At 48.6% G+C, this 12,947-nt stretch overlaps 1 protein-coding gene across 8 annotated transcripts in view; it reads right to left on the bottom strand.

The window, feature by feature from the left end:
- Positions 1-12,947, bottom strand: part of CABP1 (calcium binding protein 1) — a 74,940-nt gene that overhangs the window by 35,352 nt on the left and 26,641 nt on the right. The window contains exon 2 of one of the 8 annotated variants that reach the window (XM_082203363.1): positions 11,147-11,271. In XM_082203363.1, the coding sequence (XP_082059489.1) occupies positions 11,147-11,191 (45 nt within the window). In that variant the 5' untranslated portion in view covers positions 11,192-11,271. Of the gene's footprint in view, positions 1-2,387; positions 3,622-3,645; positions 3,749-11,146; positions 11,272-12,947 lie in introns of those variants that run through there. The other 7 variants (XM_082203360.1, XM_082203365.1, XM_082203361.1 and 4 more) reach the window with 7 other exon arrangements.

Here is a 12,947-nt window from a genome sequence, read left to right as displayed (position 1 = left end):
CAGCAAACTCCCAGGGTGACCTTGGGCCAGTTACCATCTCTCAGCCTAACCTCACTCATGGAGTTCTTGTGAGGATATGTTGGGGAGGAAGAGAACTCTTGAGCTCCTTGGAGAAAACGTGGGATATAAATGTGATAGATAAATAAACAAACCGTAAAATTAATTTTCTTTCTTATTGTGAAGGAAAGAAATTAACTCCTCCTTCCACCTCCCTCTTTTTCAGAGTTTTCAGGAATTTAATTTGGACCTGCCTTTGCCATCCTAAGGACCTCCAGATGTTTCAGACTACAACTCCCAGCTGTGCTGGCTTGGGCTGATGGAGGTTGTAGTCCAAAACATCTGAAGAGCAGCCAGTTGGTGAAGAGCTTGCTAGAATACTTCTGGGAGGGAGCATCTTATGGAGCAGTCTTTCTGCCCCTTCCTGCTCCATCCCTACAGGTAGGCTGCAGAAAGGGACAGGTTAGAGACAATCCCTCTCTCTTTAGCCTCTCCATAACATACGGAGGATTCATTCCCAGCAAGAACACTTGGATGCCATCAACTTGACACAACAGCATCAAGAGCCAGCCTAACATATCTCACAGGGTTGTTAGGAGCATAAAATGAAGAGGAGGAGAACAGTGTATGTCACCCTGACCTCCTTGAAAGAAATCTAACAATAAATAACTAACAATAAACAAACAAACAAACAAACAAACCATTCTACGCATCCTGCTCAGTTTAAAATCCTGCCTGTCTGAAGATTTCAGACCTGGATAAAAAGGACTTTTTAAAAAATACTCATGCAGAGAAAGCTGTTATCAATCAAATGTTTTGCGAGTGGCAGTGCGGGATTGGACCCAGAGCACAATTTAGCAACTGAAGCAAACACTCCCTGTCCCGCTCTCTCCACCATGTCTAATTCAGGTGCTCTTTTATTTGGCTGACGCATCAAAATAAAAATGCATGTTTAAAAAGGGTCAGTTAAATGGCTGGAATTGGCATTTGTCACTCCCGTAAACTTAAATGTCAAACCTTTCTGGGTGGAAAGATACAGGGGCCACCTGCAGGGAGAAGATTATCAGCACTATTAAAAGGTGCCAGAGAAAGAGATAGAGATGATGGAAGTTGCTGAGGTTCTCTTGCACAAGCATCCCCTGTTCATTTCAACGGGACTTGTGCAAGAGACCTTCCTGTTCAACTGGGCCTCCTCTTACTTTGCCAACGGGGCATCCTCCAGATGTTTAGGACTACAACTCCCATCAGTATGTCCATACTGGCTGGAGCTCACAGGAGTTGTCATCCAAAACATGTGAAGAGCACCAGGTTGGCGAAGCCTTGCATAGCTTGCATAGGTCTCATCCTGTGCCGCTGGCACCCAACCCAGACTTGGTCCTGAGACAGTTTTCACAAGTGGAACACCCAGAAAAAAGAAGCAAGGGAGGTTTTCTCACCTTCAAGGTGCATCTATGCAAAAATGGTCACCAGTGGACGTGAACAGAGCAGTGTTAAAATCAAACCCAATATTCGAAGGTCAGCTACAGGAGCTCAAAAGACAAATAAAGGGATAGGCAACCCATCCTTAGGTTTGCTTAGTGTCTATTGCATATTTTTTAAAATGTATTATTTTTAACTGTTTCACTAATTCACCGTCTTTGCACTTACAGTCTTTCCAACCTTCAGCCCGCCCCAGCAACACAGAGGACTGAAGCATAAGCGGTGTCCCTCCTCTCACTCAGAAAGAAAGGTTCACTTGACCCCAAAGCTTCGGGGCCGATACCCAACACACAGGGGTGCGCTCAGGCACAATTCGCACACACACACACACACCAAACCGCTGAGCACGACCCCTTCCCGCTTGCTGCGTTCTTTTGCTCTTCACCAGCTTCTTTTCCACGGGGATTGCTTTAGGTGGCTTGTTGGTCCCTGCCAATGTCTGCCCGACCCACTTCCTTTCCCTGGCGACTCCTGAGGACTAGCTGCTTAGCCCTGCCTCACTTTACCGGTGCTCTCCCGCGCGCAAACCTCTGACCCGGCGGTTGCCTTGCATCACTTTACCGGTGCTCTCGCGCACGCACACTTCTGACCCGGCGGTTGCTTCCTCCTGAGAACCTGGGGAAAGGTGCACAGGGAGGACTCCAGGAGAATTTGGAGTGGGGGCTTTGCAGGGAGGAGGAAGAGAAGCAGCTCCAGCGTCTGTTTTCGCCCCCTCTCGCCTCCTCCTTCCCTTCCAGCATAGCTCCGCTGGAGTTTCCTGCCAGGCAGCCCCGAAGCAGCGCATTTCCAGCCAGAAGTTTCCGAGCTCTCTCCTCCCCAACCCCGCATCCCGTCCCAAAAGGAAGAGCAGGAAAGAGAGGAGTGGCAAGGAGGGGGCAGCGGAGTTAGAGGAGGGACGAAGGGCCCCTTACCTGGCCAAAGACCGAGCTGAGGATGGGGTGGAGCTGGTGGAAGAGTGGGTCGACTTCCGCACCGGGTTTGGAGGCGGCGGAGCTCTTGCTGCTGCCGCCGCCGGAGGTGCCTTTGGGGGACGCTCCGTCGGGCAGCTGGAGGGACTCTCGGCTGGCTCGTTTGCCGCCCAAGTCCTGCCCCCGACCCGCCGTCGCTACCCCGTCGCTCTCCGCCTCCTGGCTGGCACTCCGAGAGGAGCCGCGCGCCCGGCCGCTCCCGCGTCTCCGCGGAGCCGCCTCCGCCTCGTCGGGCTCCCCCAGGCGATTCTGCTGCTGCTGGTGCCTCTTCAAGCTGCCGTTGGAGGAGACTGTGGCGCCGGCTCCTGGGTGGCACAGGGGCCTCCTGGCGCTGGGCTCGGGGCTGCCTTCCGTGCGGCCCCCGGAGCTGCGCGGCTGCGGCTCGCTGGGCGCCCGCCTGCCGCTCCCGCCGCCGCCCGTCCGCAGTAAGGACGTCTTGGACTCGCTCTTGCGCACCGAGGAGGAACTCATGGTCGGCGCCGCCGCCGCTCAGCGGACCAGCATCTCTTAAGCCGCCAGGAGGAGGAGGAAGCCGGGAGGGAGGGGGTAGAGAGGAGGAGGAGGAGGAGGTGGGGGGGACGCGTCTTTATATCTTCTTTCCCCCCCCCCACCGCCCCACGCCTGGGGAAGCTCCTGAGCTGGAGGCGACTGCCGCCGCCGCACTTCAGCACCACAGCCCTCGGACAGCGCCCGGAGCAGCAGCAGTAATAGTAGCAGAGGCGCCGCCAGGCACAACCACCGCCGCAGGTGAAGCGCCTGCAAAGCTGCCGCCGCCGCACTTCAGCACCACCGCCCGCGGACAGCGCCAGCAGCAGCAACAGCAGCCGTGAATGGAGAGAAGAGGCTACGCCAGGCAGAGCCGCAGGTGAAGCTCCTCGCCCCGCAGAGCCGCCGCCGCAGTAGCCGCAGCCTCCCTCCCTCCCTCCGACCGCCGCATCGGCTCCCCGAACCCCGCGGGAGCCCCGGCAGTGGGTGGGAAGCGCCGCGCCGGCGGCGGGATGAAGGCGCAGCGCTGGCCTTGGGAAGGAAAGAGGCGAGGAGGGAGGGAGGGAGGAAGGAAGGCGACCCTCACTTCCCAAACAGGAGTAGTGCGGGGGGTGGGGAGACCTTCGCCAAAAGATGCACCAAAGCTTCCCCCCCACTCCCCGCCTTAGCAGACACCGGATCCCCTCCCTCCTCCCCCCTCTCCTCGCTTCCTCACCTGTGGAGTCAGCCAACTTTCAACGCCAGGCTCACCCTGGACCAGAGCATGAACTCGTAGATGGAGAATGAAGGCAGAGAGGCACTTTGGAGAGCTCCAGCAGAGGAGGAGGAGAAGGAGGAGGAGAATGGCAGCAGCAACAGCGCCCTGATGGAGGGGGGGCTGTCGCTTGGCACGGCCAGATTTAAAGGGTCCCAAGAATGGCACCCTTGTCACAAGACCATTCTATTGTTCTAGGAGAGATAAATAAGTACTCTTGGCATCCACAGGGGTGAGGTGTATCCTGAAGCCTGCCTGTCCTGCTTCCCTATGGTCAGCTCAGGAAACAGAATGTGGATGTCACAGAGGGCATCAGGGTGGGAGGCCTCAGAGCCCTGGGTCAAAACTGAGTGGGACATCCTCAGGCACAAGCCCCACCGGTGTGACTGCCACCCTGTTCTGTGAGCACCCCCCACATTCAGTCCAAAGGGGGCCTGCACTGACATTCATTTATGACAGTCATCATGGAGCTCAAGGTGAGGCACAGGAGCTTTTGCCAACCTGGTTCCCCCCCCCCCATGGGAGTTGTAGTCCAAAACATCTAGAGGGGACTGGGTTGGCAAGTACAGGTTTTCAAATCCAGTCCTAGGCTGGAAATAGCTGAGAACCTCCTCGTGATTGATAAGGACAGCCTAGACAACCAGTGGTGATCTGAGCTAGCAACAAAATCAGGCAGAGCAACAGACACGGCTGTTATCTTTGCACACTTGGCCACATTCCAGTCAAGCAAAAGTCAAAAGTTCTTTACATCCATTCCCTCCCCTCCACACACATCTCTTCATCCTCCAACTGGTTATGCAACCCCCTGAGCTCTGGGCCCTATTCAAAGTGTTCACATTAGTGCTTTGTGCTCTAAATAACTTTGGCAACAAATATCTGAGAGACTGCCTCCTTCTGTGGAGAAATCCTCTTAGAAGTTAAGATCAACAGAGGAGGCCTTCTTGGTAGTTCAACCATCCTCAGAAGTTAAGAGGGTGTTGGCTCGGAAGAGGACATTCTCTGTGGCAGCCCCTAAGTTGTAAAACTCCCTTCTCCCCACAGAGGTGCATTTGGCACCTTCACTTTACGGCTTTTTGGGGATGCTGAAGAGGCACCTCTTTACTCTAGCCTTTGACACCTGAGAGGTGTGTTTTCAGGACAGCCTCTGTTTCTGTGCCTGTAACTTCTTTTACCTGTTCTAAATTCTTGAAATTATTGTAAACTGCCCTGGGATCTTAGAATGAAGGGTGGGTGAAAAATGAAATTAATAGTAAAAATAATTAGCAACAATCACACAAGCAGGAGGCATTATTGCACTTCATGGAGGCCACATCCCCATCAAGGAAAGGCATTCTAGGAGGGTGCAGAACAGGGACAATGTTGGTGTAACCCAGGGGCAGGGGATGTGGTTTGGAGGGAATCCTGAGAGCCAGCTAGAGGAGACTGGAGGGTAATATTTGGCCCATGGGCTGGATGTTCCCCACCCTTCCTGTAGCTATTCTGCAACGGTGTCTACTTGTAAATTCATTAGGTCAGGTGATCTGGCTCAGATCCATTGTGAAGCCCAAGATGCCTGACTGGGAACATCTCATCAAGTTCTCAAGTTCTGTAGTGTAATCAATATTGGGTTAACTATCTCTCAGGGGTTGGGGAAAGGGTATTAACATGTAATTGGATTCTCTTGTGCAAAAGTAAATGTGGAAACTGTCCAGGTAGATACCCAATATCAGCAGTCAAAGGTCACACCCTTTTCCACCCTTGTCATTCTCATGTACCTTATTGACAAACATCCAGGCAGATAATCTCTCCCTGGTGGAGTTAGCTTCCCTGCCAGCTATTTCTATGTCAGGGGAACCATCTGAGACTCAAATTGAGTGTAGGTCCTTTGGACCATACACCACACCACCAGGAAGCCCTCCAGCATGATATGAAAATGACCTCCTTTCCAGGCTTTTTGCTTCTGATGCCCAGACTTCAGAAACACAGACTGCCTCTGAAGAGAGAGGTTCCATTTTGCTGTTGAAGTTATCATCAAAGCTGGTGGCTATTCCCACATCTTACATGGTAGGTGAGGTCCAGCGATATAACATAGTCTGGCCTCCCCTAACCTGGGGCCCACCATAGGTTTTAAACTACAATTCCCATCAGCCCCAGCATCATAGATCCATGCAGGCTGGGGCTGCTGGGAGTTGTCATCCAAGGTACGTGGAGGACACCAAGTTGGGGAAGGCTGATGCAGTCAGTGCCAAGCTAGATCTAGCAATGTTTCAGATTCCAAGTAGTAATTGCTTCAAGGAAGCTTTACTTTCCAGCTGGAAACCTCATCAGGGTTGAAAGCAGTTGCCTTATTAATAGAGAGGAAATCACTGAGGCAGAAATAGGAACGAGACATTGGCTTTGGAAAGCCCTCTGGGGATCAATACAGCAAAAAGTTCCACTGGCAGCAGATGGGCAACACTCCTTCCCAGGAGGAAGGATACATCAAGGAGGCCTTGGTAGATTAACCAACCCACTGATACTTTATCACAGGGCTGGGACACCTGCTACCCTGCACATGTTGCTGAACTCCTCCTGTGACCCTGACTATTGGTCATGTTGGCTGGGCTAATGGCATACAAAGCACATGCTCTGCCACTAGAACATAAGAGCCCTGCTGGATCAGGCCAAAGGTTCATCAAGTCCATAGAATCAAGGAACCATAGAGCTAGAAGGGACCACAAGGGTCTAACCATAGGGACCATCTAGTCCAACCCTCTGCAATGCAGGAATCTTTTGTTCAACATGGGGCTCAGACCCACAATTCTGAGATTAAGAGTCTCATGTTCTACTAACTGAGCTATCACAATGGGCAACCAGATGCCTCTTCTAGGAAGACTACAAACAAGATCTGAGCACAACAGCAATCCTCGCTTCCTGTGAACTCCAGCAACTGATATTCAGAAGTGTTTTTGCCTGTGACCATGGAGGCAGAGCACAACCATCAGTTTGGGGGCACCTGCTGTGTTCTATTATACTCCAGGTTATGATCACAGTCTCTTTGACAGCACAAGGCCCAGGTCCAGCCCAGGCACAAGGAATGTCTCCTGCAACGACTTCCGTGGGAGGGATTTTAATGGGCCTGCTGTAACCTGGTCCAAAACAGGTCATAAATGGGAGTCAAACTTCCCATGTTGGCTCATTTACTTTTTATGTTCCCAGCTTCTCTCCTCCTGAAGACCGTGTTTAATTTCAGATCGGCACATAACAGGAGAAGGACATTATACTTTTGGAATGCAAAAGAGGTGGCTGGCTGGCTGGATTGAACCAGACCAAGGAACAAGCCCAAGGAGGAAAAGAAACTAACACTGCTAAACTGCTCTCTGCAAGAACCGCCTCTCCAGAGGGAGTATGGATTATTTGCCATCTGGCTGGACAGAATTGTCAAGACACTTAATATCTTACATAATACGCTTATTCGCTGCTTGCTTCCCAAGGTGGAACAAACATTTCATTAAGTAACGTCATACAAAGTCAGAGGCAAGACCTACCCTTGATGCCGCTAAGGTGGGGTTGCAAGTCATGGCATCCAGATGCTAGTGCAGCAAAACAGGACAAGGCATCATTGGTACAGCAACTTAGGACAGCATTACATCACTCACACAGAGGGCAATGTAAAGAGGGGCTGCAGAGCATCTGCTTTGTATGCAGAAACTTCCCAGGTTTAATCCCTGGCATCTCCAGGTAGGGCTGGGAGAGACCCCTGTCTGAAATCCTGGAAAGCTGCTGCCAGTCAGTGTGGCCAATACTCAGCTACATGGAGCAATGACATACCATGTTGTAAGGCAGCTTCCAATATTCCTGTGTAGTGCAAGATTGTGGCAAGGGCTGTTCTAGGGGCTGGAAATTTCTTAGCTTCAATGTGGTTCATATTCAGATAGTACCTTCCCTATCTGGCTAATTCACACAGGGTAAAATCTCCACCACAAACCTCATTGAATTGAATGGGACTTGAATGAAAGCAGAAGGGTGCAGTAGCCATTTATTTCAATGCAGCGAACTTCCCCTGCAATTTGGCCCATTTTAATTACCCAGAGGCAGGATGGGCCGTTTGAATTTTCCACCTCATGTGGGCACCAAAATATCCTGCGTGCAGATTCCAAGGAAGGATCATTTCACCTTGATTTATGCACATGACCTCCTTTTCATCTGAACTGCAAAAAAGTCAAACCTCTTGACTTAATGAACCAGTGAGAAAACCGATGGTGGGGGAAAAGGAATAGAATCACAGCAGAGTTGGAAGGGGCCCCAAAGGTCGTCTAATCCAACCCCCTGCAATGCAGGAATTACAGTTAAATCTGCCTTTGTGTTGTCTGCAATGGTGGCATTCAGCTGCTGCTGGGAGAGAGGAAAACAACCTCAGTGGCAGAGCATCCCCAGCCTAAAACCCTGGAGTGCTGCTGTCAGTCAGTGTAGACCAATTGAACTAGAGGGACCAATGGTCTGAGTTGGTCCAAGGCAGTTTCCTGTGTTGCTATGTCATTCAGCTCAGCACACAATACCCTTTTAGCTGTCTTCTCAAACTTTTAATTTCCTAGGTACTGAGTGCTTGAAAGGGCCCTGAGACTGACTGTAGGTCCACAGAGAAAAATGTTCCTTGAAACAGATTGTCTGGAGGGTGCTAAAGATCATTACTTGATTGGAATGCTTTGAGAGTGCTCAGAAACAGGGAGATTTGCTTTATGGAATAAATTCTGCTGGTTAACCAATGAATATGCTATATGAGTGTCACAGCAAGAATGTGTTGTGCTAGCTAGATATTGGAACACTGGAGGAAAGCTCAAATTCCTGTCCTAACAGAATGGGAAGGGAAATTGTACAAATAGGCACTTATTGCAAAGCTATTAAGAGTCAATTGAGGAAAGTCCCTTCCAGCTCTACAATTCTGTGTTTAGATAGAACTGGAAAGTGTTTACCGAATGCTGTCTTTAACCAAGCACATTCTCCACAAGATCCAAAATATTTATTTGAGATGATATAATACACCCCCTTCTCTCTCTCTCTCTCTCTCTCTCTCTCTCTCTCTCTCTCTCTCACACACACACACACACACACACACACCCAGATGAGAACCCTCCCACAGAAAGACAGAAAAACTTTTGTGCACACACTCACACACTTCAGTTTTCCAAAGGATCTCGGTAAGTCAGATCCAGTAGAATTAATCAGCACCTTGAAAATTACATAGAGATGAAAGAGGAAGTGAGAAAGAATGTCATTTTTCTAACTTCCTCCTTCAGCTGTAGGTACATTTCAAGGGACAAAAAGGTGACTACACTCATCAACTCATGACCATGGAGGTAGAGTGAGAGAGGGCTCAGAGCCTCCAGAGGAGGACCTCAAGAGTGATATAGTTATATTATAATGCCTACCAAATAGTTGATGCAATCCTTTCATATTTTTCTATTTCTTTTTGTTTGTTGCCTTTTTTCCAGATAAGTATGTTTGTTTTATAAAACTGAGCAGAAATGCTAAATTGAAAATAAAACCTGTAAAGGAGTGTGCAAACTTTAAATGTGAATGGGATGCTATTTGGCATAATCGTTCAGAAAGAGAAGAGACATTTGGTTTTGATGCTGTTCATTGGGATCACTTATTGTACAGACAGGAAAGGAGACCGTGGGCAATGAAAATTTCAGTTGGGTTTTGTCCTGGCAATCTCTTGGATGCTAAAGGTGCTTGTTACAGTAAAGGCAGAAAATACCATCCTCTCCAGGGCAAAACAGTGCCATCAAATCTGATTAATAAGAAATTAGCTGCTGCAGCAATGACTCGAAGTTTACTTGGACGTACAGCCAATTTGCATATGCATGGAATTTGGGCCATTTCCCAAGGAACACCATCTCACACAAATAGTGTTTGCATAAAGTTTAAGTAACTGTTTTGGGTAGAGGCGGCAGCTTCAATTTTGTTCTGCTCAGCATAGGATTAGAGGGCCTCGTAATGGCTACCAGGCATCCTTGTTCTGTTTTTGTTTGCTTCCTTACTACTCCTGCTCTTGGGCCTTTAACAGCAGCCTGATCTGCACAATGATGCTTTTCCTAGCATTCTGGGATATGTGTGTGTGTTTGTGTGTGTGTGTAGATGTACCTACTGTACATTTCTGTCTCATGGTAGGGCTGGCCTGGATATTTCTGTGCAGGGCTGGCCCTACCATGAGGCAGAGTAAGGGAGCTGTCTCAGGGGGCAGATGGCAGGGGCAGCAGCTGTCCCTCCACTGCCCCCCACTCAAGTCATTTAAGCCTCCTCTCTACCTTTTGAGCTAGTCTACTGCCCCCAAGTACAGAGGAGGACATCGCTCCACAGCCTTGAAGTCAGATTCAGCCACCAGCCAAGTAGAATTTTGTATGTGAAATGGGAGCATCAGCTCATATAGAGATGTGGGAGAAATCTGATTCTGTTCACATGTATAAGCAATCTTACCTTACCCATTTTGTGCTTTCTAAAACAATATTAGAATATCCCAAGCTTCAAATTGTGCACTTCTCTGAATTTTGTGGCGCAGTACTCTGGCAAAGTAATGTGTGCAAAAATTCATAGTTTAGTGGAAAGAACATACCAAAGTTGCTTTGCAAAAATGTGTATATTGGGAAAAATTGCATACAAACATGGGACAATTTCACACTAAAAGACTGGTGAATTTTTACGACGGCTGAAACAAAACTGGGAAATGTGGAGAACTAAACTTAAAAAGCAGAAATTAGAAACTGAGAGACACTGAAATTGACAGATTCACCCATCCTGAAGCTTTGCCTTCACTGTAGGCAGCAGAATGATTTGGGATGGCCCTGGTGCTGTGTGTTGTACTCCCAACATACAACACTTGGTAGCTATGTCATTGACTATTATGAAGAACCCTAAACATCACCTCCCCAAAAGGCAGTTTTTTAAGGCTGCTTGGCAGTGCCTCTCACTTGGGGTGGCCTGGCCAGTATTGGTTAATTTTTGTTTTTATTTCCATTAAGTGTTGTTTGTTCTCATTTTACATTTTTATGCTGTGAATTAGCCCGTGATCTTCAGCTGAAGGACGATATACAAATTTAATAAATGAATTAAAAAAATCATAAAAAATATTTTAGGGTAAGGCTGCCCTGGATGCTTGAAGGGTGTCCCTCAAATCTTAATGTGACTGTTCATACGGTGATGCACGTAAAGTCTGAAACATTTTCTAGGCCTCGTTTTGTTCCTGCATTGGTGGAGCATGAGGACAGATACTATTTTATATCAGGCCTACCTTTCTCATCTGAATGATGGAATGATCACAGAAGCTGCACTCACAGAAATTCTCCCTTCTAAATGCAGAGGAGCCCTATTAGGAAGGAACGCTTTTACTTTAGCAACAACAGTAACAGGATTCTGTGCCTGTGAAAAGCTGGACACTGCAACCTGTTATCAACTGATGTGCAAGATGAGCAGGTTTGTATTAATAATACAGTGTGCACCTTACCTGACCGTTTTTGCCACAGTGTTTCATCATGGAACTCTTTGTCATCTAAGTGCTAGAAACCTGTTCTCCTTAAATAAATGGAAGTAGAGTTGCGAGGAAATGACAGCCAGTGTCCAGTGCTGCATCTGTGGGGCCATAAAGTACACAGTCAGTACTGGACCTTTTAATATTTGGCAGGGGGGAAGAAGGGGTGTCAAAGATGAATTCAGCTGGGCAAGCTCTGCCATGGATGTAGCCTTATACTAGGTTGGATTTGCTCATCTAGTTCAGTATGTATATATTTATTTTTCATTCTGGCAGATGCTCTCTGAAGCAAATTCTGAGGTCTTTCTTAACTTCCCTTCCCACTCCGCCTGAAATCCTTTTCATTGGAGATGCCCAGGATTGAACCCCAAACCTTCTGCATTCACAGGAATGCTCTCCCACTGAACGATAATGAGGGGCAGGGAGGAGGCTGAAGTGCAGCCCATTTACAGCTGGAGAGTTATTTGCTGCTGCCCAGCACATCAGGCTTCGCTTCACAGGAGAATAATCCCAACAGCAAAGAAGACTTGGGGGCTTTTGTGTGTGTGCTGGCTTTAATCCCCGCACAAATTGTGATTTACACTGGTAGAGTGCCTGAGAGCAGCCAAGGGCTCACTGTACCCAGCCAGTGGGGAAGGTTGGCTGGAGACATTGTGAGGATCAGAGCTTAGGGCGGTCTACCTGAACCAATGGATTTGAGTTAGAAGAAAGGAGATTCTGACTAAACCTTAGGAAGAGCTTTTTGACAGCAATAGCTATTGAACAATGGAATGAACTCCCTTGGAAGGTGGTTGATTCTCCTTCCCTCCCTGGAGATTTTTCCCTGCATTGCCATCTGTCAGGGATTTTTTAGCTGTGATTCCTGCATTGCAGGGGGTTGGACTACAGCAGTGTTCCCCAACCTTGGGCCTCCAGCTGTTTTTGGACTACAATTCCCATCATCCTTGACCACTGGTCTTGCTAGTGAGGGATGATGGGAGTTGTAGTCCAAAAACAGCTGGAGGCCCAAGATTGGGGAACACTGGACTAGAGGACCCTTCAGGTCCCTTCCAACTCTACAATTCTGATCTGGGGCAGATCTACCATGAAAGTTTAAGCTTCAGGGCCCCTAATCCAGGAGGGACCCCAGAAGAGACTTTAGTCCACATTGCTTTCTTAAAAATTGCTTTTAAAAAGGCATCATGCATGTATATTTTCCTAAAGGCATAGGATTGCTGGTTGCCCCCACATCAGTTCAAGTTTCAGAGCTCCCCAAAATATAGGTCTGCCACTGATGCTGCCAGATACCTTTCAGATACCCTTTGAGGGGGTCGCATAGCCACCGCGTCCCCCCCCCAGAACCCCTCAAGCAGCTGCATTTACCGTGGAGCCTCCACGAAGCACACCCGTCTCGGGAGATGATGAAACTGGACTCCCCACAACATACTTTTAATTACATGGCTTCCCCCAAAGAATCCTAGGAACTGTAGTTTACCTTTCATGGAGCTACTGTTCCCAGCACCTTTAATAAACCACAGTTCACAGGATCCTTTTGGAAGAAGCCATGTGGTTTAAAAGAAGGGATATCCTCTTGGTCTATGGCCAAGAGCCAATGATAGCATGGAAATAGTAAGGCCTGTTATGCATTGCAGAAAAAAAAAGAGACCAGTTTGCATAAAAAAGTGCCCATGGTGGTTTATATCTATAGATGCACATTGAGAAATAAAGGATTGTGTTGTGGGCTAGACCTACTCAGGTCTATTCATTCCAATGGGTCTACTCTGAGTACGACTAGCAT

The sequence above is a fragment of the Podarcis vaucheri genome (genome assembly GCF_965113315.1).
Source record: "Podarcis vaucheri genome assembly, chromosome: 16".
NCBI classification, from domain to species: domain Eukaryota; kingdom Metazoa; phylum Chordata; class Lepidosauria; order Squamata; family Lacertidae; genus Podarcis; species Podarcis vaucheri.
Note: the sequence above shows the minus strand (reverse complement) of the source record. Positions and strands in the feature narration are given on the sequence as shown.